Consider the following 27163-nt stretch of genomic DNA (forward strand, 5'->3'; position numbering starts at 1 on the left):
TTTTTCATAGCACATGCAATATCTATATTGGTATATCCTCACTACTACCAATTGTTTATGAATGGATACCATTTGTTTATGAATGGATATCCAAATATGTGCAAGTTTATATGTCTATGTTTTTTCTTTCTCATTAATGTTTATGTAAATCACATGTGGCTAGAAAGAAGTCTGCAATTTAATGATCTATATCACCTGTTGCTATATTGTATAGGTTTATATAAGGAGAATAATGCTGACTTATCTTTGTAATGAATAAGCACACTTGTTAAGTGTGTGAAACGCTTCTACCATTTGAACTGGCTGTAACACTTGGGATGTTCGTTTATTAAATAAGAATTTTTATGGATCTTGGGAGTGCAACTATTTCTTTAGTGTCCATCTAGGTGACACCAAAAGGATGTATAGATCAATGCAACTTCCAGTGTCACCTACATCCACTTGTATTTATATGCTATTAGCAGACGTCTTGGGTGAGTCTCCTTTCCCGGCAGAAGCCTATTATTATGAAGAAACTAGTCGGGTAGAGCCCATTTTGAGAAGTCTTAACAGTTTGAGCTGGTTGGTGCAAACCACTGTTGTTTTTTTATGTGCATTTATTTTTTACTGATGTTTGGTTGCCTTGATGTAAGTTTTTAGTGTGCTGTTTTAATAAACCCTTTTGTTGAAACATATTGCACTACGAGGCTATCCTCTTCTTCCTTTATGCTCTGGAATTTATCCTTGAGCTGCCAGATTATCTATCAGCTTTTCCAAAGATACCGTGATTGCTGCATCTATTGAAAAAACGGGTCCACGTTTACAGCTTAAAGAGGAGGGCTGTTTAAAAAAAAAAAAAAAAAAAAAAAATTAAAAGTCTGCAGCTGCTGACTTAATAAGCCGACTTACCTGTACAGGGCGCCCGCGATGTCAGCCGCCCGAGGCCGACCCGTCCCTCGGGTCCCGGCGCTGCCATTCCTTCTAAGGGAAACAGGCAGTGGAGCCTTGCGGCTTCACTGCCCGTTTCCTACTGCGCATGCGCGAGTCGCGCAGCGCTTTGTGAATGGGACGCGCTGTGTTCTGGGACACACAGTTCCCAGAACACAGCACGACCCATTACCCAGAAGACAACGCGACGAGGAGAGAAGAAAGAAGATCTCTGCGGAGGAGGAAGCGGAAGATTAGGATTATGTGCCTAGCAACAGGCATTTCTGGTAAGTAAAAAAAAAAATGTTTTTTCATTTTTTTTTTTTTAGTTTTTTTTTTAATTTTTTTATATATATATTTTTTTTCAGGGTGGCCCTCCACTTTAAGGTGTTGGAGCTTGATGGAATCATTGTCCAGTGTCTGATACGACTGTTATCTGGAATTTGGTTTGTTTTTACAACCCAGTCTGTTGGAGCATGGTGGGATTATTATCCAATGCTTGAAACTACTGCCATCTGGTAAGAAGTGAATCTATGTGGTGATGGGATATTAACCACTTGGCGTCCATACTACGTCTATTGATGTCATGGGCTTTCGGTGGCTATATCTGAAAGATGCCTGAGGCCACAGACATCATTCAGATATCAGCGTTTTCAGCCGGCGATTCCCTGCACCATAAGAATGATCATAGCGGCTGTTCCGCCATTTGATCGTTCTTACGGGCGGCGGGAGGGGACGCCCCCCCTCCCGCCGCCCTCCGGTGCTTGTACCGACTCACCGCTTCCATCGGTGAGTCGGTGACAGGATCAGACTGGCCCCCGCCAGTTACCATAGAGATTTCCGGCGGAGTCTCTATGATCGTTCGGAGGCCGGGCGCGATGTTATGACGTCACGCCTGCCTCGGTATTCAAATTAACGGCGCCGATTTGGCAGGGAAGCCATGATCTTTTTTTTTTGGGGTTTTATTCTTCCCAGCCTAGAGGTGAGATATGGGGTCTTATTGACCCCATATCTCACTGTAAATATGTCCGATCGTGCCATATTCCTATTACAAGGGATGTTTACATTCCTTATAATAGGAATAAAAGTCATAAATTATTATTTTTTTTTAAGTGTCAAACTAAAAAAATAAAAATTAACAATAAAAAAAAATAAAAATGTAAAGTGCCCCTGTCCCCATGAGCTCGCACACAGAAGCGAACGCATACGTAAGTCCCGCCCACATATGAAAACGGTGTTCAAACCACACGTGAGGTATCGCCGTGAACGTTAGAGCAAGAGCAATAATTTTAGCTCTAGACCTCCTCTGTAACCCAAAACATGTAACCAGTAAAAAAATGTAAAGCGTCACCTATGGAGACTTTTAAATACCAAAGTTTGGCGCCATTCCACAAGCACGTGCAATTTTGAAGCGTGACATGTTGGGTATCTATTTACTTGGCGTATCCTCCTCTTTGACATTATGCAAAAAAATTGGGCTAACTTTACAGTTTTTTTTTTTTTAAGCATGAAACTTTTTTTTTCCTGAAAAAAATGTGTTCGAAAAATTGCTGCGCAAATACCGTGCGAGATAAAAAGTCGCAACGACCGCCATTGTATTCTCTAGGGTCTTTGCTAAAAAAACATATATAATGTTTGGGGGTTCTATGTAATTTTCTAGCAAAAAAATTAGGAATTTTACATGTAGGAGAGAAATGTCAGAATTGGCCTGGGTGCGAAGTGGTTAAAGTATTTGTGTTTTGAAGAGCACTGAAGTTCCCTTATATTTGGTTCACCCAATTCCCTTGAAGAGCGCAGAATTTTTCATATATTTGGTTCACTCAGTTCCCTTTTGTATAAGGGTTTGTCATTTGGACATTTTTCATGCAAATCTTTTTGTGCACATTTTTTTGCACCTTTTATGAACTGAATTGTATATGTTTCACTTTAAAAGTCATTTCATCCAATTTTTTTATTTATTTTTATACACTTGTTTATGTAGGAGTGGACTTTATGCCCTTACATTTTGTCATGTGTATTTTTTCACTGTGAATAGTCTTATAGATTAGCGCATCTGTTTCTTTCAATTATCTATGCTTGTGGTAGGGGTTCAGACCTTTCAAATTGCAGCTTTTCTTTATCTATATATTTTCATTTATTTATGCGTTTGATTTCTCCATTTCGACAGTCATACTTCCGGAGTAGGTTAAGTGCAGGATTACACTTGCCTGATCCTCCGGAAAACGACTCTCTCTACCACATCCACCGGTGGACTGTTCCTGACATCTTCACATCCAGATCCGGTCTATGGGCATGATGACCTCAAGAACAAGTCCAACGTACAAGACCACTGGACCATGGGGGGAGGCCAGAGGTGAAGGGTCCGGTCTTGCACTAGGAGGATCTCTCTAGGAACAAAAATGAGCAGTTAACCTATGCAGTGTAGGCACAGCCCCACTGCATGGGAACCAAAACAATGTGTCCAGAGTTCTGCAAGTACTATTTTGTACTATGTGAATGACATTCTTTACCTATTGCCTACCTACCCCCTCCATCTGTTTTCTTTGCTTCTGTGAAACAAAATCAAATGGGCACACATTAAAGAAAAAAAAATAATAATTGGAGAAATAGAATTACTTCCAACTGCAATTCGGCTTTGTGATATTTGACCTTTTTTTAATCTCATATGATACAGCAAAGCCCTTTTTATGACAGAATACGGTCATCTGCTTATAAAATTACAACATAGATCCTTATAAAAGATCACTACAGTTACACATTTCTACATTCATTAAGATATCTCGGTTTGTGAATGTTTTAGCATATCCAGAAAGCTGTGGTGATAAAAAAGGTAACCTTTAATTTTATGAATGTTCCACTATTAGATTTTCAGATTTTGTGGTCAAAGAATGGACTGGTTTGTGTGATCTTCATCAAACTTCACTTGGAACCCTATGGAACACATATTCCATAATTTTAGGAAGAAGCTAAAAAGTTTTAAAAAACCCTCTTCAAAGGATTTTTTTTTTTTAGTTTTGATCCTTCATCAATGATTTAAATCACAAGCACAGTCAAAGGCAACTTTTCTTTTAAAAACCTGTCTACCCCTTTTATCCTTATTTTAACTAGTTCACTGCTAGATTGTCCTATTTGCTTATTATCCAAGTTACGTCCACTGACAATTTTGGAAAACTGATCTAATGTGGATCTCTTGCCATGGGATCCTCAACAGATAGAATTCATGGGAATTACCTTGCCAGGATCCACACAAAATGCAGTGGGTGGACTTGTAACTGGAACACTCTTTTTATATCCAACTAACAATAAAAAGGAGTATAAGTATTCAGTCTAGGATTCAGCTCCAGGATCTACAATGTTATAAAACATCAAGACAATCAGTCATGTGAGTAAAACTAAATAGGTTGGAGGGATATACAGAACTACTGTACACTTAAAGTGGTTCTAAAGGCAATACAGTTTTTACCTTATTGCAGGGAATGCATTCAAGTTGAAAATGTCTCAGTAGTTGTACTGCACCCTCCCCTCCCTATGTACTTACCCGAGTCCTACCTCAATCCAGGATTGTGTCTGTCTGCAGCAGTGCTGGTCTGTGTTCTTCTCACAGGACACAGAGGCAGCAGGAGCAGTCATTGGCAAGCCGTCAATCAAATCTTGTGAGGATGGGGCAGGGCCAAGTCATGCTGTGGATAACTATGAACACAAACACAACTCAGCTCAGGAGCGAGCCTACAGATGCACCCCCATAGCAAGCGGCTTGCTATTGGGGCACATGAAGAGAAGGACCCAAAAACATTAGAGGGGACACCAGAAGAGGATGTCCTGGGCCCGCTCTGTGCAATATCATTGCACAGAGAAGGTGGAGTATGACACGTTTATAATTTTAACCACTTGTCAGCCAGTTGCCGCAGTTGTACTGTGACAGAATGGCACGGCTGGGTGAAACAACATTATGTTACCTCGCTTCACCCTGCGGCCACTAGGGGTGAGCAAGCCCGCTGCTTGCCCCCGGAGCCGATGTGAGTGCCCGGCACCCGGGATCACGGTTGACACACGGAGAACCGGGGAACATGGTTTCAGATTCTCTGAGGGGAGAAGAGACAGATCATCTGTTCATACAGAGTATGATCAACGATCTGTCATCTCCCCTACACAGTCCCCTCTCCCCTAAAGTTACAAAACTCACAAGGGAATACAATTAATCCCCCCCTAGTGTTAACCCCTTCCTTGCCAGTGACATTTTTACAGTAATCAATGCATTTTTATAGTACTGATCGCTGTATAAATGCCAATGGTCCCAAAAATGTGTCAAAATTGTCCGATGTGTTCGCCATAATGTCGCAGTCCCGATACAAATCGCAGATCACTGCCATTACTAGTAAAAAAAAATAATAATAAAAATGCCATAAAACTATCCCCTATTTTGTAGACGCTATAACTTTTGCACAAACCAATCAATATACGCTTATTGCGATTTTTTTTTAACCAAAAACATGTAGAAGATTACATATCAGACTAAACTGAGGGAAAAAAATCGTTTTTTTATATATATTTTTGGATATTTATTATAGTAAAAAGTAAAAAATATTGCATTTTTTTCAAAATTGACACTCTTTTTTTGTTTATAGTGCAAAAAATTAAAACCGAAGAAGCAGAAGTGATAAAATACCACCAAAAGAAAGCTCTATTGTGGGAAAAAAAGGACATCGATTTTGTTTGGGTGCAACGACGCACAACTGCGCAATTGTCAGTTAAAGCGTCGCAGTGCCGAATCGCAAAAAGTGCTCTGTCAGAAAGGGAGTAAAATCTTCCAGGGCTCAAGCGGTTAAAATATTCACACCAGGTGCAGTAAAGTGCATTTTTATCCTGCATCGAAAAAGCAGGCAAAGTATTTTCTACGTATTCCAATGGCCGTAGTTCACACTAGTGTAGTGCTCTCCACTGCAGTAGGGCTGAAACAACTAATCGATTAGTCGACAACTAATCGATTATGAAATTAATCGATTACTATTTTCATAATCGATTAATCGGCCAGCAACAAAATGGGGTTAAAGTTAATGAGTCTGATGATATTTACCAGATTGACCATTTAATAGTATATCTCTCCTCTAACAGTATATGCAGTATATATCCTCTAATAGTATATACACTATATCTCTCCTCTAATAGTATATGCAGTATATATCCCCTCTAATAGTATATGCAGTATATCTCTCCTCTAATAGTATATACAGTATATAGCCTCTAATAGTATATACAGTATATACAGTATATCTCTCCTATAATGGTATATACAGTATATCACTCCTCTAATAGTATATATCCTCTAATTGTATATACAGTAGAGTATATCTTCAATAGTTTATACAGTATAACTCCTCTAACAGTATATACAGTATATATCCCCTCTAATATACAGTATATCTCTTCTGTCTGTTATTCTCAGAGTGGATTAGATATTTTGTTCCCTAACCATATAGTTGGTTATTTATAGTTACCATTGCATATAGAGATATTAAAGAATAAATTGCCTTTTTTTTAAACTTTACATATTAACTAAATTATACACCAGGCTTTTTTCTAAGGTTATTAACCGATGAATCGACTAATCGAAACAATAATCGGCCAACTAGTCGATTATGAAAATAATCGTTAGTTGCAGTCCTACACTGCAGTCAACAAAAGTAGAACATGCTCCATTTTTGCTACATGGAACTCATCTGAAAGGCTACAAAATGCACCAGAATGCATCACAAATGCACCAGAATGCACATGTCCTGAAGAAAAAGAAAGGGGAGAAAAACACACTGGAATGCATCACAACATGCATGCAGAAAGGAATCTGGAACGCATATATTGTGGTGTGAACCAGCCCTAACAAATAAAAAGAAAGATCGGCCAAACACAGAACACATAATGGTTTCTGCACAAGACTGGTGGCTTTAAAAAGCATATGGATTTCATATGTAGATTTCTAAAGTCATAATGGAGTTAACACTGTCATTTTAGATGCATATAGTGCTTTGGCTACAAATGGCAGGTCTCCCATTATGTTTTTTAATGTTTAGAGTGTTTCTTTAACCACTTTCAGACCGGACCATTTTGCTGGTAAATGACCAGAGGTCTTTTTACAATTTGGCACTGCGCTGCTTTAACTGGTAATTGAGCGGTCATGCAATGTTGTACCCAAACAAAATTTGCGTCCTTTTCTTCCCACAAATAGAGCTTTCTTTTGATGGTATTTGATTGCCTCTGCGATTTTTATTTTTTGCGATATAAACGTAAAAAGACTGCAAATTTTGAAAAAAAATGATATTTTCTACTTTTTGTTATTAGAAAAATCCAATAAACTCAATTTTAGTCATACATTTAGGCCAAAATGTATTCAGCCACATGTCTTTGGTAAAAAAAAGTCAATAACTGTATATTTATTGGTTTGCGCAAAAGTTGTCACATCTACAAACTAAGGTACGTTTTCTGGAATTTACGCAGCTTTTAGTTTACGAATGCCTATCTCATTTCTTGAGGTGCTAAAATGGCAGGGCAGTACAAAACCCCGCCAAATGACCCCATTTTGGAAAGTAGACCCCCTAAGGAAATTGATAAGTGGCATGTTGAGCCCATTGAATATTTTATTTTTTTGCCTCAAGCGATTGAATAATGACAAAATTATTAAAAAAATTTTTTACACAAAGTTGTCACTAAATGATATATTGCTCACACATGCTATGGGCATATGTGAAATGACACCCCAAAATAAATTCTGCTGCTTCTCCTGAGTACGGGGATACCACATATGTGGGACTTTTTGGGAGCCTAGCCGCGTACGGTGCCCCGAAAACCAAGCACCGCCTTCAGGCTAAGGGCGTAAATTTTTGATTTCACTTCTCACTACCTATTACAGTTTTGAAGGCCATAAAATGCCAAGATGGCACAAAACCCCCACAAATTACCCCATTTTAGAAAGTAGACACCCCAAGCTATTTGCTGAGAGGCATGTTGAGTACATGGAATATTTTATATTTTGCCACAAGTTGCGGGAAAATTACAAACTTTAATTTTTTTTTATTTTTTTTTTTCACAAAGTTGTCACTAAATGATATATTGCTCACACATGCCATGGGCATATGTGAAATGACACCCCAAAATAAATTCTGCTGCTTCTCCTGAGTACGGGGATACCACATATGTGGGACTTTTTGGGAGCCTAGCCGCGTACGGGGCCCCGAAACCAAGCACCGCCTTCAGGCTTTCTAAGGGCGTTACAGTTTTGAAGGCCATAAAATGCCAAGATGGCACAAACCCCCCCCAAATGACCCCATTTTGGAAAGTAGACACCCCTAAATTTAGGGGTACACTAGTGAGACTAGGTAATAAATGGCGGGTGCCCTGAAACTATAAAAAAATAACTAACCAACCAGCGTCACCTGTAACAGTTATATGGTGATCACTGGTGAAAGGGTTAACTAGGGGGCAATCAGGGGGCTTTATTCGGTAGTATATGGGGGTCCCTGGCGCTATAAAAAGCTGCGGAGAACCTAAATACCTACCTGCCTAACTAGCGTCACCTGTGACACTAATACAGCGATCAGAAAAATGATCGCTTATTAGGCTGGGTTCACACTGGAGCGATGCGGGAACGCCACGGATCCGCGGCAGGTTCCCGCATCGCATGCCTCCCAGCGGCAGTTCACACTGCCCTATGCGAACTGCTGGGAGTGTCAGTGAAATGTTAATGACACCCCCAGATCAGTTCACATATCGCAGTGCGATCTGCAAACTCGGATCGCATGGTGTGAACACCCATGCGATCCGATTCTGCTGAGGACCAAATAAAGGGTCCCGTGCGAATTTGCGGCGGGTGCGGCGCGAATTCAGCCATACTATCTGTATGGCTGAACTCAAATCGCACAGAGATCGGATGTGATTTGCACTGCAGTGCGGTGCGAATCACATCCTTTCTCATAAACCGCTGCAATGTGAACCCAGCCTTAGTGACACTGGCGACGGGGGGTGATCACGGGGTTAAACCTTTATTGGGGGGGTTAGGGGGGTACATTAGAACTAAAGGGGGCTAACCCTAACTGCCCTAACAGTTATTACAGTCACAAATGACACCAATGCAAAAAAAAAATGCAATTGGTGTCACTGTGACTGGGGGGGGCAGGGGTAATTGGGGGGGTGATCGGGGGGTGAAGGGGGGGTGTGAGTGTGCCTGGCATGTTCTACTGTGTAGTGTCGTGTTGGTGCAACTCACCGATCCTCTCTCCTCGGTGCCGGAACGAAAAATACCGACACGGAGGAGAGATTACATCACTTCCTCTCCTGTGTTTACATTACAGGAGAGGAAGTGATGTCACGGAGCATTTCCATTCGTCGGGAGCGATCGCGAGGGGGTGGCCATGAATGAATGGCCGCCCCCTTATCCCGGATCGCTCCCGAACGAATACCGACTGCCGCAGGCACCGGGGGGGGGGGGGGGGGCGATCGGGCCCCCCACCCGCGGGAAGGCAGGGACGTATATATACGCCCATATGGCTGCCCGTGCCATTCTGTCGACGTATATCGTCGTGCGGCGGTCGGCAAGTGGTTAAGACCACAATAAGAAAATATATTCATGTTGCGGTTTGAACCAGTTTATCAGGGCTATGGCTGTTAACCCCAGTATTGTTTTTTTTGGCTGGCGATTCTGTTTCCGTTAAAAGCCACTAATTAGCCACTGGATTGCTTTTAGAAGCAGTGGGAAGGGTCATCCCCATCCCTTTTGCTACTCTCTAGTGTTTCTCAGTCTTGCCATTCTCACTGGCGAGCCTGGGAAACGATCCAATGGTCAGTGCAACTGGCCATAGAGGTGGAAGAGAGACCAGTTTAACGCTGATCACCTCTATTATCTAGGAGGCCGGAAGTGACATCATGATTTTTACTTCTGGTTTAGAGCAGATGTTTTTTGGAAAGCATCTGCTCAATGGGTTTTTCTGATTTGATGCTTTCAAGGGTAGAGGAGAGATCTAGGGACTTTTAGACCCCAGATGTTTCAATAAAGAGGACCAAATCATGCTTTACAGTTATGAAAAGGGATGTTTACATTTCTTGTGATAGCAATAAAAAAATTAAAAAAAAATGAAAAAGGAACAGTGTAAAAGCATATGCAAACAGTGTTCCTACCGCACATGAGGTATAGCCGCGAACATTATAGCAAGAGCAATAATTCAACCTCTAGACTTCCTTTGAAACTCTAAACTGGTAAGCTAAAAACATTTTTAAAGTGTCACCTATGGAGATTTCAGAGTATTGTAGTTTCCACGAGCATCTGCAATTTTAAAGCGTGACGCGTTAGGTATCTTTTTATTTGGCATAGCATCATCTTTTATATTTTACCAAAACATTTGGTTATATGTTGTGTTTTTTTTTTGCATTAAAATTCAATAAAGTGTATCTTTTCTCAAACAATTGTGTTTGAAAAATTGCGGAAACATCACATGACATAAATTGCATCGACTAATATTTTATTCTCTAAGGTCTCTGCTGAAAAAAATATATAATGTTTGGAGTTCCGTATTTCTTGCAAGAAAATTACTTAGATTTTTTACTTGTAAATAAAGTGTCAGAAAAGGCCTGTTTTTTAAATAGTTAACCTCCCTGGCGGTATGATTCATTCTGGTTTTAGGTGCTGAAAGCGGTACAATTATTTTGCATGGAAATTTGGCGTTTTATATTGTAGTCCCGTAATTCTTAGGAATAACTCTCTTAAATCTGTTCAAACCAGAGTCTAAACAGACATCCCGGGTATGATAAAGTTTAGAATATAATAAATAATAATAAAAATTATTCAATAATGTAATCAAATTCTAAAACACTGAAAAAGGGACACTTTCTGGTTGCTATGGACAATCTCCAAATTCCAGGCAGAAAAAACAGTATTTATAATATAAAAGTGCATGCAGGGCACTGCACAGACCACTAGAGACAAAGGGTGTGTGCAATTTTTTTATACAGTACTGTAATCTGTAAGATTACAGTACTGTGTGTGTTTTGTGTACTTTAACTTTTTTGAATTTGGCACCGATCTCCGCTCCCGTGCGCCGTAACGTCGCAGGGAACGGAGCTCGGCGGCATTCGGCACTGTGTGAATCGAGCGGAGGACGGCTCGATCACACAGCGCAGAGGACATCGCTGGATCCAGGGGACAAGGTAAGTCACTTCTCCGTGTCCTCCCTGCATCCAGCGATGTGATCCCGAGTCTGGCTCGGGGGTTACTGCTTGTGTTAGTAAAATCCCAACCGTAGCCAGACTCTGGATTACCGCTAGGGAGGTTAACCCATCCAAAGATTATATTTTGGTTACATACAGCAGGTCATCCATTGGTTTCTTATAGTGCCTAAAGTCCTTAAAAAAAAAATCATTGCATCCCAAAAAGATATTAAAAATTACAGATGGCAGGTCACCTATTGGCTTCTAACGCCTCTTAGGTGAGTTCTTAGGTCACAGTCCCTAAATCTTTTCCTGACCACCTCTGGTGTTTTGGGTGTTGGGTAAGAGTCGCCTGGTGAATTATTCGTAAAATATAATAAGTGAAAGATCCAACCAGGAGAGTGGGACATTTTCATAATGACTGCAGCAGGTGTGTGAACCAAGAAACTCAAAAGCTGAGATCTCGCCATCAGTCTCCAAGAGATATATATAAAAAAAAAAAACAGGTTGGGGTGGACTGACAAATTACTGAAATTAAAAGACATGTTGCTGGCAATGGCAAGCACATAAAATGTCACATTTAGTCAAAAGATGTTGGATATACATGAAAAAAATGGCCAACAAAAAGATTCCACAGTACGATCACTGAATTGTCTTACGTGAATTTTCCCTTTGACGAAGGTTGTGATGTCATCTTCATTTTCAAAGATAGAAAGAGTTTGAAGCAGATTATTTTCCAACCATTCCCAGTGTCCAGTGATCTCTTTACGTGATGACCCTGAAGAAAGATATAGGTTAGGACCCACAAAAATAACATCAAATGGCCATCTTCTTCTGCTCCAAATATTTGGAAAGTCCCATTATTGAAATGTGTAATGATTGCCATTTTATATACACACACACACACACACACACTATATAATTATTACTTTCAACTAGATATAAAAGGGTGGAGAGGTTTGAGCCCAGGAAAAAACATTCACCTGCTCTCAAACCATGTCTGATTGGCTAAGCTCCAGAGGTTTCAGACCTTGAAAGCCATGAGTACTTTACCTAAATACTGTGGATGGATGGAGCCATGTTTACAACTTTGATTACAAAAAAGTTGGGACGGTGTGTAAAATAGACACAAAAACAGAATGCAATGATTTGCAAATCTCATAAACCTGTATTTTATACACAATAGTCAAAATATCAACTGTTTAATCTGAGAAAATGTAAGAAAAGAAAAAAAAAAATAAGGTATTTTTAAAATGGATGGCAGCAACATGTCTCAAAAAAGTTGGGACAGGACCATGTTTACCACGATGTAGCATCCCCTCTTTTAAAGCAATCTGTAAATGTCTGAGAGCTGAGGAGACAAATTGCTGGAGTTTGGGGAGAGGAATGGCGTCCAATTCTTGCCCAATATAGGATTAACTGCTCATCAGTCCCGGGTCTTTTTTGCTGTGTTTTGTCATTTCAAGATGCGCCAAATATTTTCAATTGGTGAAAGGTCTGGACTGCAGACAGGCCAGTTAAACACCCAGACTTTTTTTTTTTACTACAAAGCCATGCTGTTGTCGTCGATGCAGTATGTGGTTTAGCATTGTCCTGCTAAAATATACAAAGCCTTCCCTGAAAAAAACACATCTTTATGGGAACATATGCTGCGCTAAAACCTGGAAATATCTTTCATTATTGATAGTGCCTGCCCATGCCATACGAATTAATGCTTCCCCATACCATTAGATGTGCAGGCTTTTGAACTGAGTACTGATAACAAACCGGAAGATCCCTCTCCTCTTTATTCCGAAGGACTCTGTGCCTATGGTTGCCAAAAAAGAATGTCAAATTGCAATTCATTTGACCACAGAACAGCTTTCCACTTTGCAATAGACCATTTTAAATGAGCTGTGCCACAGAGAAGTAGACATTTCTGTTTTTCATGATCAGATATGGCTTTTTCTTTGCATAGAAGATTTCTTTGCATAGAAGATTGATCCTAATTTTTGAATGGGAAGGAAAACGGTGTTCACAGACTGTGATTTTTGGAAGTATTCTTGAGTCCATGCAGTGATGTGTATCACAGAATCATGCCTGTTTTTAAAGCAGTGCCGTCTGAAGGCCCGAAAGATCACGTGCATTTACGTGTTATGACCTTGTCCCATGCACACAGATTTCTCCAGATTCTCTGAATCTATTGATAATATTATGTACTGTAGACAATGATAAATTTAAAGTTTTTATTATGTTGGAGGACATTATACTGAAATTGCCAATTCTTAGATACAGCTGCTCAATGATTGGTGAAGCTCTGTCCATCTTTACTTCCCAGACAACTCTGACTCTCCAAGATGCCCTTTTTTCCCCCATAAGTTTTAAAATGCTCTTTTTATACCCAATCATGTTAGGGACTTGTTGGCAATTAACCTAATTCGCTGCAAAATGTTCTTCCAGCTCTTCCTCGTTAGTACCTCTTATGCCGTGTACACACGATCGGATTATCTGGAGGACTTGGTCCGGCGGACAATGCGCCCGTGTGTGGGCTCCGGCAGACTTTTTGTTCCCAAAAGTCCGGCAGACTTAGAAAGAAGTTTTGACTCAAAATTGTCCGCCAAATTCAGCAGTCCGGTGGACAATCCACCTGTCTGTGTGCTAGTCCGCCGGACTTTTGAAATGAACGGACTTGCCCACACATGGAGAAAAGTCTGTTAATTTTGAACATGGCTCCAGGTAGACGGGACTAGCGAAGGAAGCGAGTGTCGCCGCCTCCATCGGCGAGATTGACACCTCGCTAGCCCCATCTACTGGTATGGGTTTAAAGGGGAAGCCCTACGCCAAAAAAACGGCGTGGGGGTCCCCCCAAAGTCCATAGCAGACCCTTATCCGAGCACGCAGCCCGGACGGTCAGGAAAGGGGGTGGGGACGAGTGAGCCCCTCCACGAGCCATACCAGGCCGCATGCCCTCAACATGGGGGGTGCTTTGGGGAAGGGGGGGCACTGCTCCCCCCACTCCAAAGCACCTCGTCCCCGTGTTGATGAGGACAAGGGCCTCTTCCCGACAACCGTGGCCGTTGGTTGTCAGGGTCTGATCAGAATCCGGAAGCCCCATTTAATAAGGGGGCCCCCTACCCTATGTGAATGAGTATGGGTACCATGTACCCCTACCCATTCACCTGGGGGAAAAAAAAAGTGTACATAAAAAAAAAAAAAAAACACAACACAGGTTATTAAAATACTTTAAAAAACAAAAGGAGTGAAACTTGCGCTTGGTAAAGAAATAGTTGATATGGGAAAAATCAATTAAGAAAAAAGCAGCTGAGCACAAAAAACCAGATACTAGGTCCAACTAACAGAAATGTGAAAAACAGTGCAGCGCTTAATGTGTAACACGTGACTGAATGTAATGAAACAATAAATCAGGAAAAAAACTTTCAAAGATGATGTTTCCAAAAAGTAAAACATCAATGATAAATAATACACATGTGCATATTGTGCAATAAACAAAAAATGGGTTATTAAGCCATAAAAAAGGGTAAAAAAAAACACTTTTAGAAGGACAAAAAATAATTATTTAAACTACAGCTTAGTGCTGTGAAGCACAAACTTATGATTAAGTGAAAAAAACAAACAACAAAATTGAAAAACAAATCAAAACAAATCCCATGCTTTGGATAAATGAAGTGATTTACAAGGCCCCATAAATGTGAAGATATAAGTTCATTAGATGGAACGTGAATGGAACTTTATAGTTGAACGTGAATGAAGCTTTAAAACTGGTCCCAGGTGTCACTGGTATAGGTGCTTGACCACGTAAATTCTTTCACTCTACAGTTTAAGTAAGTAGTAAAGGCTTACCAGAACCACCTTTAGTGTGCGCAAATACGAACTCCCCAAGTGTTGGGATCGGACAAGATCGTTCCTCCGACGCTCCTCGTGTGAATGGATGACTCGAATCACCTTTCCGGATAGGAAGGTAAAGAATGACCCACACCTTCGGGTGTTCCTTGAACGTCGTCCGTTCCGGTCCGTTCGAAAAATGTTGGCGTGTCACCAAATGGATGAAAAAAGGAAAAAAGCGCCCAATCGTGTGATAAAGTCTAAAACATATGTACTTTATTTTCCAACCAAATAGGCGTTGAAAGATACAAATGACTCAATGGAGTCGTATAAAATTGAACGAAAAAAAATTGCTAGCAAAAATATAAAATAAAGCGGATAAAATTAGCACGAGGTGTAGACGTATCTACCCGACGATCGTTTCGTCACAGATTGACGTCATCAGGGGTACGCCCACACCCTCGTGCTTAAGGTTTAAATAGCCTATGGGTGAGGTAGGGAGCCCTGCCATAGGTGCAGACCAAAACGTCCGTGCTTAATGGGATTAACCCACAAATGACCAGTCCCTTCGGAATGGTTACCACACATGGAAAAGAGGAAAAAGGGAAAAAACGGTCAACGACCAGTTAATTCAAATAAAGTTTGAGTACCATCATAACTAAATGGTGGGACTCAAATATACAATAGACTAGTAAAAGTGACCACTGAAAAAAGCAAACAATGAGTTCTGTGAAAAATCACATTTGTTTGACAGATGGCCAAATACAATAATGGTGGCTGTCTCACTGTGTGTATGTCCCAAAAGGGTAACTTGGTTCAAAAAATATACGAAATGTATATGTATGCAATACATGCGTGTAAATTACCATAAAAAGAGAGAGAGGAGAATAACCATAATATTGAGGCGGGGGCCTAAACAGCATTAGCTGCCCACCATCACCCTTAGTCCAGTTAAAGAAATACATGGATGAGACATAACCAACAGGTTTAGAAAGAACATTACAATCACTCTATTATCATAAATATAGTTTACATAAAAATCATATGAACTACCTAGCAAACATTGCTACAAAAATACAAATAATAGTAGTGAAAATGGTGTATGAGACCCAGACTGAATACAAAATCAGTACAAAAAAAGGAAGCAATGGACTTACATACCCCATACGAACATTCATCACATGCACCACTAAGTGCGTTGTGTACTTACTTAGATGTCCATGTGGTTTGGAGTATGTGGGACGCACAGTACGCATGTTACATGTACGCCTGGGGGAACATATCACCAACATTTGTAAAGGATTTGACAAACATAACGTTAGTAAACATTACGATCTTAAACATAATCGGGACCCAAGAGGCACCACCTTTCTGGCCTTAGAAAAATATACCCCACATTGGCGCGGCAGTAACGCTAAGCGCACCATTTCCAGGGCAGAAACAAACTGGATCCACAAATTAGGGACACATATCCCTGGGGGGCTCAACGTTGAGTGGGACATTAATTGTTTTATTAACAACAGTTGATTTAATATTCCCTTTTTCCTTTTTTTGTACTGATTTTGTATTCAGTCTGGGTCTCATACACCATTTTCACTACTATTATTTGTATTTTTGTAGCAATGTTTGCTAGGTAGTTCATATGATTTTTATGTAAACTATATTTATGATAATAGAGTGATTGTAATGTTCTTTCTAAACCTGTTGGTTATGTCTCATCCATGTATTTCTTTAACTGGACTAAGGGTGATGGTGGGCAGCTAATGCTGTTTAGGCCCCCGCCTCAATATTATGGTTATTCTCCTCTCTCTCTTTTTTATGGTAATTTACACGCATGTATTGCATACATATACATTTCGTATATTTTTTGAACCAAGTTACCCTTTTGGGACATACACACAGTGAGACAGCCACCATTATTGTATTTGGCCATCTGTCAAACAAATGTGATTTTTCACAGAACTCATTGTTTGCTTTTTTCAGTGGTCACTTTTACTAGTCTATTGTATATTTGAGTCCCACCATTTAGTTAGGATGGTACTCAAACTTTATTTGAATTAACTGGTCGTTGACCGTTTTTTCCCTTTTTCCTCTTTTCCATGTGTGGTAACCATTCCGAAGGGACTGGTCATTTGTGGGTTAATCCCATTAAGCACGGACGTTTTGGTCTGCACCTATGGCAGGGCTCCCTACCTCACCCATAGGCTATTTAAACCTTAAGCACGAGGGTGTGGGCGTACCCCTGATGACGTCAATCTGTGACGAAACGATCGTCGGGTAGATACGTCTACACCTCGTGCTAATTTTATCTGCTTTATTTTATATTTTTGCTAGCAATTTTTTTTCGTTCAATTTTATACGACTCCATTGAGTCATTTGTATCTTTCAACGCCTATTTGGTTGGAAAATAAAGTACATATGTTTTAGACTTTATCACACGATTGGGCGCTTTTTTCCTTTTTTCATCCATTTGGTGACACGCCAACATTTTTCGAACGGACCGGAACGGACGACGTTCAAGGAACACCCGAAGGTGTGGGTCATTCTTTACCTTCCTATCCGGAAAGGTGATTCGAGTCATCCATTCACACGAGGAGCGTCGGAGGAACGATCTTGTCCGATCCCAACACTTGGGGAGTTCGTATTTGCGCACACTAAAGGTGGTTCTGGTAAGCCTTTACTACTTACTTAAACTGTAGAGTGAAAGAATTTACGTGGTCAAGCACCTATACCAGTGACACCTGGGACCAGTTTTAAAGCTTCATTCACGTTCAACTATAAAGTTCCATTCACGTTCCATCTAATGAACTTATATCTTCACATTTATGGGGCCTTGTAAATCACTTCATTTATCCAAAGCATGGGATTTGTTTTGATTTGTTTTTCAATTTTGTTGTTTGTTTTTTTCACTTAATCATAAGTTTGTGCTTCACAGCACTAAGCTGTAGTTTAAATAATTATTTTTTGTCCTTCTAAAAGTGTTTTTTTTGACCCTTTTTTATGGCTTAATAACCCATTTTTTGTTTATTGCACAATATGCACATGTGTATTATTTATCATTGATGTTTTACTTTTTGGAAACATCATCTTTGAAAGTTTTTTTCCTGATTTATTGTTTCATTACATTCAGTCACGTGTTACACATTAAGCGCTGCACTGTTTTTCACATTTCTATTAAAATACTTTATTAGACAGCTCCGGGGGTCTTCTCTTCATCCATGTTCAGTAGTCTTCTCGCCGGACTCCTCCACTATCTTCTGCTAGCTCTTTTACTAGCGGAGGAGCCCAGCTTTCTCCTTCGTCACCGTCCGAGGGTCTTCTCACCAACTTCGGGGTCTTGTCCTGCTCTTCGGTTCTTCTTGCCGGGCCTCCGCTTTCTTCTTCCAGCCCTTTAACTAGCATTGGCCCGGTCTTCTGTCGCCGCCTTCTTCCTTCTTCCGATGTTGACACAACGCTCTCTCTGGCCGTAATGGCAGGGACGCGTTGTGCGGTGACTTATATAGGGACAAGGGGTGGGGTCACCGGGTGATGACACATGGTGACCACGCCATTTATGATGTTACAGTCCCGGAGGATGCTGGGACTGTGACATCATAAGGGGCAGGGTCACCATGTGATATCATCCGGTGACCCCACCCCTTGTCCCTACATAAGTCGCCGCACAATGCTTCCCTGCCATTACAGCCAGAGAGAGCGTCGTGTCAACATCGGAAGAAGAAGCAGAAGAAGGCGGCGGTGACAAGACCGGGCCAACGCTAGTTAAAGAGCTGGAAGAAGAAAGCGGAGGCCCGGCAAGAAGAACCGAAGAGCGGAACAAGACCCCAAAGTCGGAAGAAGACCCCCGGATGGCAGCGGTGACAAAGTAGAAAGCCGGGCTCCTCCGCTAATAAAAGAGCTAGCAGAAGAAAGAGGAGGAGTCCAGCGAGAAGACCCCCAAAGACGGAAGAAGAGAAGAACCCCAGAGCTGTCTAATAAAGTATTTTAAAAACCTGTGTTGTGTTTTTTTTAATGTACACTTTTTTCCCCTGATATGGACTTTGGGGGGACCCCCCACGCCGTTTTTTTGGCGTAGGGGCTCCCCTTTAAATCCATACCAGGTGACGGGGCTAGCGAGGTGTCAATCTCGCCGATGGAGGCAGCAACTTTCACTTCCTTTGCTAGTTCCATCTACCTGGAGCCACGTTCAAAATGAATGGAATGAATGACGGGTTGTCCGCCAGACTAAGTCCGCTGGATAGTCCGATCGTGTGTACGTGGCATTACTTGTCAGCATTTTGTTGCCCTGCCCCAACTTGTTTGAGACATGTTACTGGAATCATTTTCAAAACTACCTTATTTTTTTTTTTTCTTAAAAAAAATAAATTGTACATTTTCTCACTTTAAACATTTCAAGTTTTCTATTTTCTACTGTGAATAAAATATGGGTTTATGAGATTTGTAAATCATTGTAGTCTGTTTTCATTCAGATTTTACACAGTGTCTAAACTTCTTTTGAAATTGGGGTTGTACTAGATGTGCACATGATCTGATAGTAATACATTATGCCCAGGATTCAAAAAGGAAAAGTAGCAAATGATTCATGTGGTTTTAAACTGATGCTTACACTTGGGGGTATATTTATAAAGCAGTGAATGTGTTGTTCACCAAACATTCGCTTGTGGTGAATTAGTCACGGTCATTTAAACCTCATGCAACCAGGAAGATTCACCTGTGGTGAATGTTTGGATAACGTCCGACTCGCTGCTTTATAATTATACTAATAACGAAATACCCAATTTTCCTGAAATCTGTAATTTTAGTGACTAGAGAAATAAACTACTGTATAAGCATATTTACAAAGTAATGTATTTTAATGCATAACTAACAAATATATTTTTGGTGTCTTTAGTACTTCATCTATTCACCAACTCTTAATGAATTAGTAAACATTTCCAAATCCAATATTTCATTACTGAATTGCACATTTCCCAAAATGTCAACAGAAAAATCTTATTAAAAATTCAGGATCATCCCACCCCCTACTGCATCTTCAAAGACTTTGTGTTAAAAATGACAAAACGTAGTCATACATGCAATGTAAGTGGGAAAAGTGTCACAATATTGCTTATAGCGGTAAAAAGAAGGGGGCTCTATGTTACCACACCGAGAAGCCAAAATCAGCTGGAACAATTTTATTGAAACCAAAGTGGCATGTAAATATCTTTATCCAATAGCAGTGCCATTAACTTATGAGTCATTTGTCAGACAAACCCCAAACTTCCAAAAGTGTGCAATAGCTATTCTCAAATTATATGTGATGAGATCACCCCTTTCATAATATATGGATGTGTATAAAGAGAACCTGTCAGGTACATACAGCAGAGCAGCCTTTTTACCATGAAGGATTACTTGAGAGTTTTAAAGGCTAAGTTCACCTTTGGAACATGTAACAGGTTCCACTATTTTTTAGGATAGAACATGTAACATGTTCCAGCTCCTGCATCCTCTCCCCCAATCCCTCCTTCCCTGTGAGAGCAGGCAGGTGATCCTCTCCCTGCACCTGCTGGTACAATTTACAAACAGAATAGCCACATGAGCGATGATTCTAGGAATGAATAAACTACAAGTACCGTCATCCACCATGGCTGATGGCTTGTTGTTTTCAATGAGCTGCGAGGGCGCTGGTGATTTCTTACATAGTACATTAAGGCTGGGTTCACACTGATGTGACTTGGATGCGGCTTTCCCCGCATCAAAGTCGCATGACAGGAGAGTGTGCCCAGCACTCAATAGAGGCAGATCACACCTCCGGGGAGGTCACGGTCCGCATTGGAAAAGGGTACCGTGCCTTTGATTCAGTTTCAGGTGCAAATCCAGGCATAAATTCGGACATGCTTCGCACTTGAATCGGTGAACAGGGACACACCGGAACCCCTGTTGTGACCCGCGGCCGCATCAGTGTGAACCCAGTGTGGTTCTTCCTGCAATTCAGTAACTGCCTGGCCAAATCAAAGGTACGGGCAGACAGCAAACTGGGAGTCTGCAGAATACTGACACTGCACCCGCGATCTACTGATCATGGCTGTAATGGTTTACAGACTCCAGTGTATTAAAATAAATGCTGATTTTCTTTTTTTTACCTGCAAAAAGATGTGTATATTATTTTAAGGTAAACTTATCCTTTTAAGATCTCAGGGAACCCCTCTCTAAGAGTATTGGACTTACAGCTCATGCTTCATTTGTGTGATTAGTTGGCTATAGACTCTTTTAAATAAAAGACCAAAGAACGGAGTTTACATTATCATAAAATGAAAAAAAAAAATGATAAAAATGGCCAGAAAAGAAACACAAATAAGTGAAAAAACCTTGTGAGCTGCTATATGGCTCCTAGAAAGAAGCTGCCAGCACTTTCCACACTTCCTGAGTGTGTGATAATACAAATAAAAATAAATAAGTGCAGCGCTAAATAAATAGGGGTGCAACACATCAAAAAAACTCATGGATTGGATCGTTCCTCGGATAAGAGTCACGGATCGGATCATTTTTCGGATCCGCAAATAATTGAATTTGCAAAAACCTGTGAAAATTCTACCACCATATAGTCCCCACTGTAATATCCACAATCTCCCCCACTGTAATGGACATCTCCCCCCACTGTAATATTGGCTGAGTATGGCTGGGTATCGCTGAGCATGGCTGGGTATTACAGAGTATGGCTGGGTATCGCAGAGTATTGCAGAGTATGGCTGGGTATCGCAGAGTATTGCAGAGTATGGCTGGGTATCGCAGAGCATTGCAGAGTATGGCTGGGTATGGCAGAGCATTGCAGAGTATTGGCGGGGTATGGCAGAGTATTGGCGGGGTATGGCAGAGTATTGGCGGGGTATGGCAGAGTATTGGCGGGGTATGGCAGAGTATTGGCGGGGTATGGCAGAGTATTGGCGGGGTATGGCAGAGTATTGGCGGGGTATGGCAGAGTATTGGCGGGGTATGGCAGAGTATTGGCGGGGTATGGCAGAGTATTGGCGGGGTATGGCAGAGTATTGGCGGGGTATGGCAGAGTATTGGTGGGGTATGGCAGAGTATTGGCGGGGTATGGCAGAGTATTGGCAGGGTATTGCAGAGTATTGGCAGGGTATTGCAGAGTATTGGCAGGGTATTGCAGAGTATTGGCAGGGTATTGCAGAGTATTGGCAGGGTATTGCAGAGTATTGGCTGGGTATGGAGGGATGGCTGTCACAGAGCAGCGCTGTGGGCCTTACAGATCCAGCCCACAGCGCTGCTTCCATCCGATCTCTCCCCTCCACTGTACAGATCAGTACAGAGAGGGGAGAGAGGGGAACCGCCAGTTTGTTTACAAATGATCGCTTCGTCATTTGACAGAGCGATCACATTGTAAACGGCCTGGGTATAGAATGATGGCTACCGCTCCAGAGCTAGGCCGAAGCCGTGGTCATTCCTAAGGCAGAGACCGTGAAGCGCTCTATGGATCGCGGCGTGTGCCGATCCGAGCGGGGTGACCCGTTCAGATCACGGATCAGTGACGATCCGTTGCACCCCTATAAATCAATCATTATAAACATCCAATGTGCATATACATTTAAAGTGCAATAATCCTTGTATATATATCAAAATTGATATGTGAAAACAATACTGTAAAGAAAAAGAATTGCCATGAATAACCACAAATTAGCAATAAAGTGCAATGTGCTCCATGCACCACACAGTGTGATTGATTTACTAAAACTGGAGTGTGCAAAATCTGGTGCAGCATTACATAGAAACCATCAGCTTCCAGGTTTCTTTTTTTTTTTTTTAGAAACGGTGATACAGAAACCACAACTTTAAATCCACATTGGATATTGTACATACAGCCCTTGGCATCAATGGCCAAAACACATCAAATGTAGCTAGGAGGACTAGGAAGTTTTCCTTTTTAGGATCCCTTTCTCTTGATAATTATACCAAGAGAACAGAGAGATCAAGATCAGAGTCAAGAGTATAGTAGTAGAGGGGAGAGAAAAAGAGCAGGGGGGGACCACCCCCGGCCAGTTCCGCCATCCATGTCTGCGGGGAGCCCATCCTCAGGACCCATCTCTCAAGAATAGGGTCAACAGCTCGGCATGCTCCTCGGAGTAGACAAACTCGTGCCAAAAATACCATTTTGTGTTGAAGTTCTCCTGGATGCCCCTTTCCCCAGCCACCAGGTCCTCCATTGCATAGATTTCAGCCACATTTTTCAGCCAAATTGCCACGCTCAGCAGCTGTGTCTGCTTCCAGTAAAGCGGAATGCAACTCTTCGCCGATGTGAGCAGAAGAGGCAGAATGGAATGCCTATATATTTTGTTTGGGATCTCATGGTGATGTAGAAGGAAGAACGTGGGGGTCCATGGCAGTTCGCGGTCTCTGAATTTTTGAACTATATGGTGAACCTCGGTCCAAAAAGGACACAAGAGGCGACAGGACCAGAAAATGTGCAGGAGAGATCCCGGTTCCTCCCCACATCTCCAGCACAGCTCTGAGCTTTGAGGGAACATCCTGTGAATCCTGGCGTGTAGTACCACCTTCTCAGTACCTTGTAACCTGCTTTCTGGTGTTTAGCACACACAGATATCTTGCTTGTAAAGAGGAAAATTCTCTCCACCTGTCTCTCTGTGAACTGAATTCCCAAGTCTTGTTCCCACCTAAGTATGTATGGAGGTCTGAAGTTCAGGGTTGGTGTTGGCAATAACTGATATGTCTGGGAGAACAAGTGGCGTGCAGGGGACTGTTCCAGACACAAGCTTTGGAAATGAGTAAGGCGACTCCCAAAAGTTTCCGGGGAAGGTAGGGAGCCAAAGAAGTGAGCTAGCTGTATTTTTTGCCAGAAGGATAGGCCATCAGTGATGGGTCAACCATGATTTGCTGTCTGGACATCCACTGTCCGTTTATGAGGAAGTGTCGAACCTGGGAACGGTCGGCCTCTTTTAGTTCCCGAAACCTAGGGTCTAGGGCCTGTAAGGTGCCAATTGTGACACCGGAGGGGGGGAGGGTTCTGATCAGCGGAAGTTCCACTTTAGGGTGGAACCCCGCTTTAAGTGCCCAGTAGGCAAATGGTTAAGCACTTATGGAACGCTGCCCACCGATGTACGTCCTAACTTTGAAGAGGAATATCGTTGTTATGGCAGCAGCTAGGTACCATAACCCTGGTATCCTCTTTGGTCAGCAACAAGCTTTCAGATAAAAGTGGTCTCTTTTAATCAGTGGCGGAGGCGATCGGATCCTTTCACATGCTGGGTATGGAGTCTCCATACCATTGCAGGGCGGAAGCGACATCAAATCGTTTTTTTTAAATTGCATTTTAGTGTAAATATGAGATCTGAGGTCTTTTTGACCCCAGATCTCATATTTAGGAGGTCTTGTCATGCTTTTTTTCTATTACAAGGGATGTTTAAAGGAACAGTGTAAAAATAAAAAATAAAAAATAAAAGGTAAAAGGTTTTTTTTAAACGTGTCTCGTCCCGCCGTGCTCGTGTGCATAAGCAAACGCATACGTTCAAACCACACATGTGAGGCATCGCTAAAATCAGAGTGAGAGCAATAATTCTAGCCCTAGGACCTCCTCTGTATCTCAAAACATGCAACCTGTAGAATTTTTTAAAGTCGCCTATGGAGATTTTTAAGGGTAAAAGGTTTGTCGTCATTCCACGAGCAGGCGCAATTTTGAATTATGACATGTTGGATATCAATTTACTGGGGTATCAATTTACTCTTTCACAATATAAAGTAAACAAAATTGGGCTAACTTTACTGTTATCTTATTTTTTAAATAAAAAAAAAAAGTGTACTTGTAAGACCGCTGCGCAAATACGGTGTGACAAAGTTTTACAACGACTGACATTTTATTCTCTAGGGTGTTAGGGGAAAAAAAAAAAAAAAGTATAACGTTTGGGGGTTCTATGTAATGTTGTACAAAAAAAAATAAAAAAAAAACTTTAACTTGTAAACAACAAATCTCAAAAAGAGGCTTGGTCCTTAACCACTTCAGCACCGGAAGAATTTACCCCCTACCTGACCATCGCACCTTTTACGATTCAGCACTGCGTAGTTTTAACTGACAATTGTGCAGTCGTGCGATGTTGTACCAAAACAAAATTGACGTCCTTTTTTTCTCACAAATAGAGCTTTCATTTGGTGGTATTTGATCGCCGCTGCGTTGTTTTTTCGCTATAAACAAAAAAAGAGCATCAATTTTGAAAAAAAAAAAAAAGTTTTTTTTTTTACTTTTTGCTATAATAAATATCCCCCAAAAATATATAAAAAAAAACGATTTCTGTTATTGATATATTGATTGGTTTGCGCAAAAGCTATAACGTCTACAAAATAGGGGATAGATTTATAGCATTTTTTTTTTTACTAGTAATAACTGTGACATTATGGCAGACACATCGGGCAATTTTGACACATTTGTGGAACCACTGGCATTGATATAGCGATCAGTGCAATTAAAAATGCTTTTTTACTGTAAAAATGTCACTGGCAGTGAAGGGGTTAACACTAGGGGATGGTGAAGAGATTAACTGTGTTCCCTGGGAGGTAATTCTAATTGAAGGGGGAGGGACTAACTACAGGAAGTTAGCTAATAGGAACACACGATCTGTCACTCCTGTCAGAACAGAACAGCGAAGTTTGTGTTTAGACACACCCCCTTCCTGTTCTGTGTCTCCAGCTCACAATCGTTCGTGGCTGTGCTCTGGCGGCGCATGCGCACGTGCTATTCGGACCCAGCGAGCCAACGTATAGTAAAAACTGCGGCGGCTGGTCCGGTAGCGGTTAAAGTAATTGTAAAGTCTCTTTTTTTTTTATATAAAATAACAAACATGTTATACTTATCTGCTCTGTTGCAGTGGATTGTCAGAGAGCAGCCCAAATCCTCCTGTTCTCTTCTCCTGTTGAGTGACCCCATGGCAAGCAGCTTGTTGTGGGGGCACCCGAGCCGAACTGCAGCTCCGTGTATCCATTTCAGAAACAGAGGGGGTGAGGCCGAACCGCAGCTCTATCCCCTGATTGGCTAACTGACTTTGATTGACAGCAGCAGGAGCCAATGGCGCCACTACTGTGTCTCAGCCAATCCGGAGGGAGAGTCTCAGAGGGCCGAGACACTCGCCGACATCGTTGGACAGAGATGGGGCTCCGGTAAGTATAGTTTTGGATAGAGTAGAGAGGGATTAGAATGCTTGTCAGTTTTTATTGCTGTCTGTGCTCCAATTAAGGAGATTCACCCTCTCTATTTGTCCTGTTTAGAATTATCATTGAAAGTGAACGTAAATTTTGTGTTGTCCCCAGAAAAGTACTAGAGGGGAAATCTACCACACTGGTTCTGGTGGCCTGGGGGTCCCCAAGGAATTCTAATTTGCAGGGCTTTCTTCTCACTTCCTGTTTGGCTATGGAACAGGAAGCAAAAGGAAACCTCTGCAATGGGACACAGATGCCCTATCCAAAATAAATAAATAAATAAATAAAAAAACTTTTGCCTAAAGTTCTACTTTAATACTTGCCTCTCACTTTGCCCACTTCAATAGCCATGGCCCCATGGAGCATCTTGTTTTGCAGGCCATTTTTCATTTTTTCCCCAAATGCTTTAAAGCAAACCTGTCACGAGCCTAATGCAGCAGCTGTCACTACTTTATGAGTACACAGAGGAAGTAAAGGCAATAAAAAAAAAAAAAAAAATGCAACCTGCAAGGCAAAGGCATAATGAGCTAGTATGCATAGCATACTAGCTCATTATGAATAACTTATCCAAGAACGAAGCCCCCGAAGTGGTCCTCCGTCTTCATCTTCGCTGCTGCCATGTATTCCGGAGTGACTTCCGGGTCTCACTGCTCCGGCGCTGTGATTCGCCGGAGCCACGAAGACGTCACTCCCACGCATGCATACGGGAGCCGACACGAGCGGCATATCGCCATGATCTGCAGCCTACCCAGTGCGCCTGCGCGCCGCTGTCTACGGCGCATGTGCCGTTGACAGCGGTGCCTGTCTTTTTGTAAATATCCCCTAAGCCGTATAGGTTTAGGAGATAGAACAAATTAATGGTTCAAATGGTTTAGACGCTATTTCTTGGACCTACAGGTAAGCCTTAATCTAAGCTTACCTGTAGGTCAAAGTGGTTTGTAAGGGTTTACAACCACTTTAATGCACTGAAAATCACACAGCTGTCAATCTGTTTCCACTTTCAATTGTTTTAAAAGGTTATTGGTTATTACGGTAAGCTAAATACCTGTGTGCT

The 27163-nt window shown here is 41.5% G+C and overlaps 1 protein-coding gene across 2 annotated transcripts in view; it reads right to left on the minus strand.

Moving 5' to 3' along the window:
• Positions 1-27163, minus strand: part of TBC1D9B (TBC1 domain family member 9B) — a 174377-nt gene that overhangs the window by 114952 nt on the left and 32262 nt on the right. For both annotated transcript variants that reach the window (XM_077474303.1, XM_077474302.1), the window contains exon 3: positions 11754-11872. In XM_077474303.1, coding sequence (XP_077330429.1) covers positions 11754-11872 — 119 coding nt within the window. The remainder of the gene's footprint in view (positions 1-11753; positions 11873-27163) is intronic.

This window comes from Lithobates pipiens, unplaced genomic scaffold (genome assembly GCF_037356315.1).
Source record: "Lithobates pipiens isolate NorthernLeopardFrog02 unplaced genomic scaffold, aLitPip1_a1.2 Scaffold_8, whole genome shotgun sequence".
Lineage (NCBI taxonomy): Eukaryota > Metazoa > Chordata > Amphibia > Anura > Ranidae > Lithobates > Lithobates pipiens.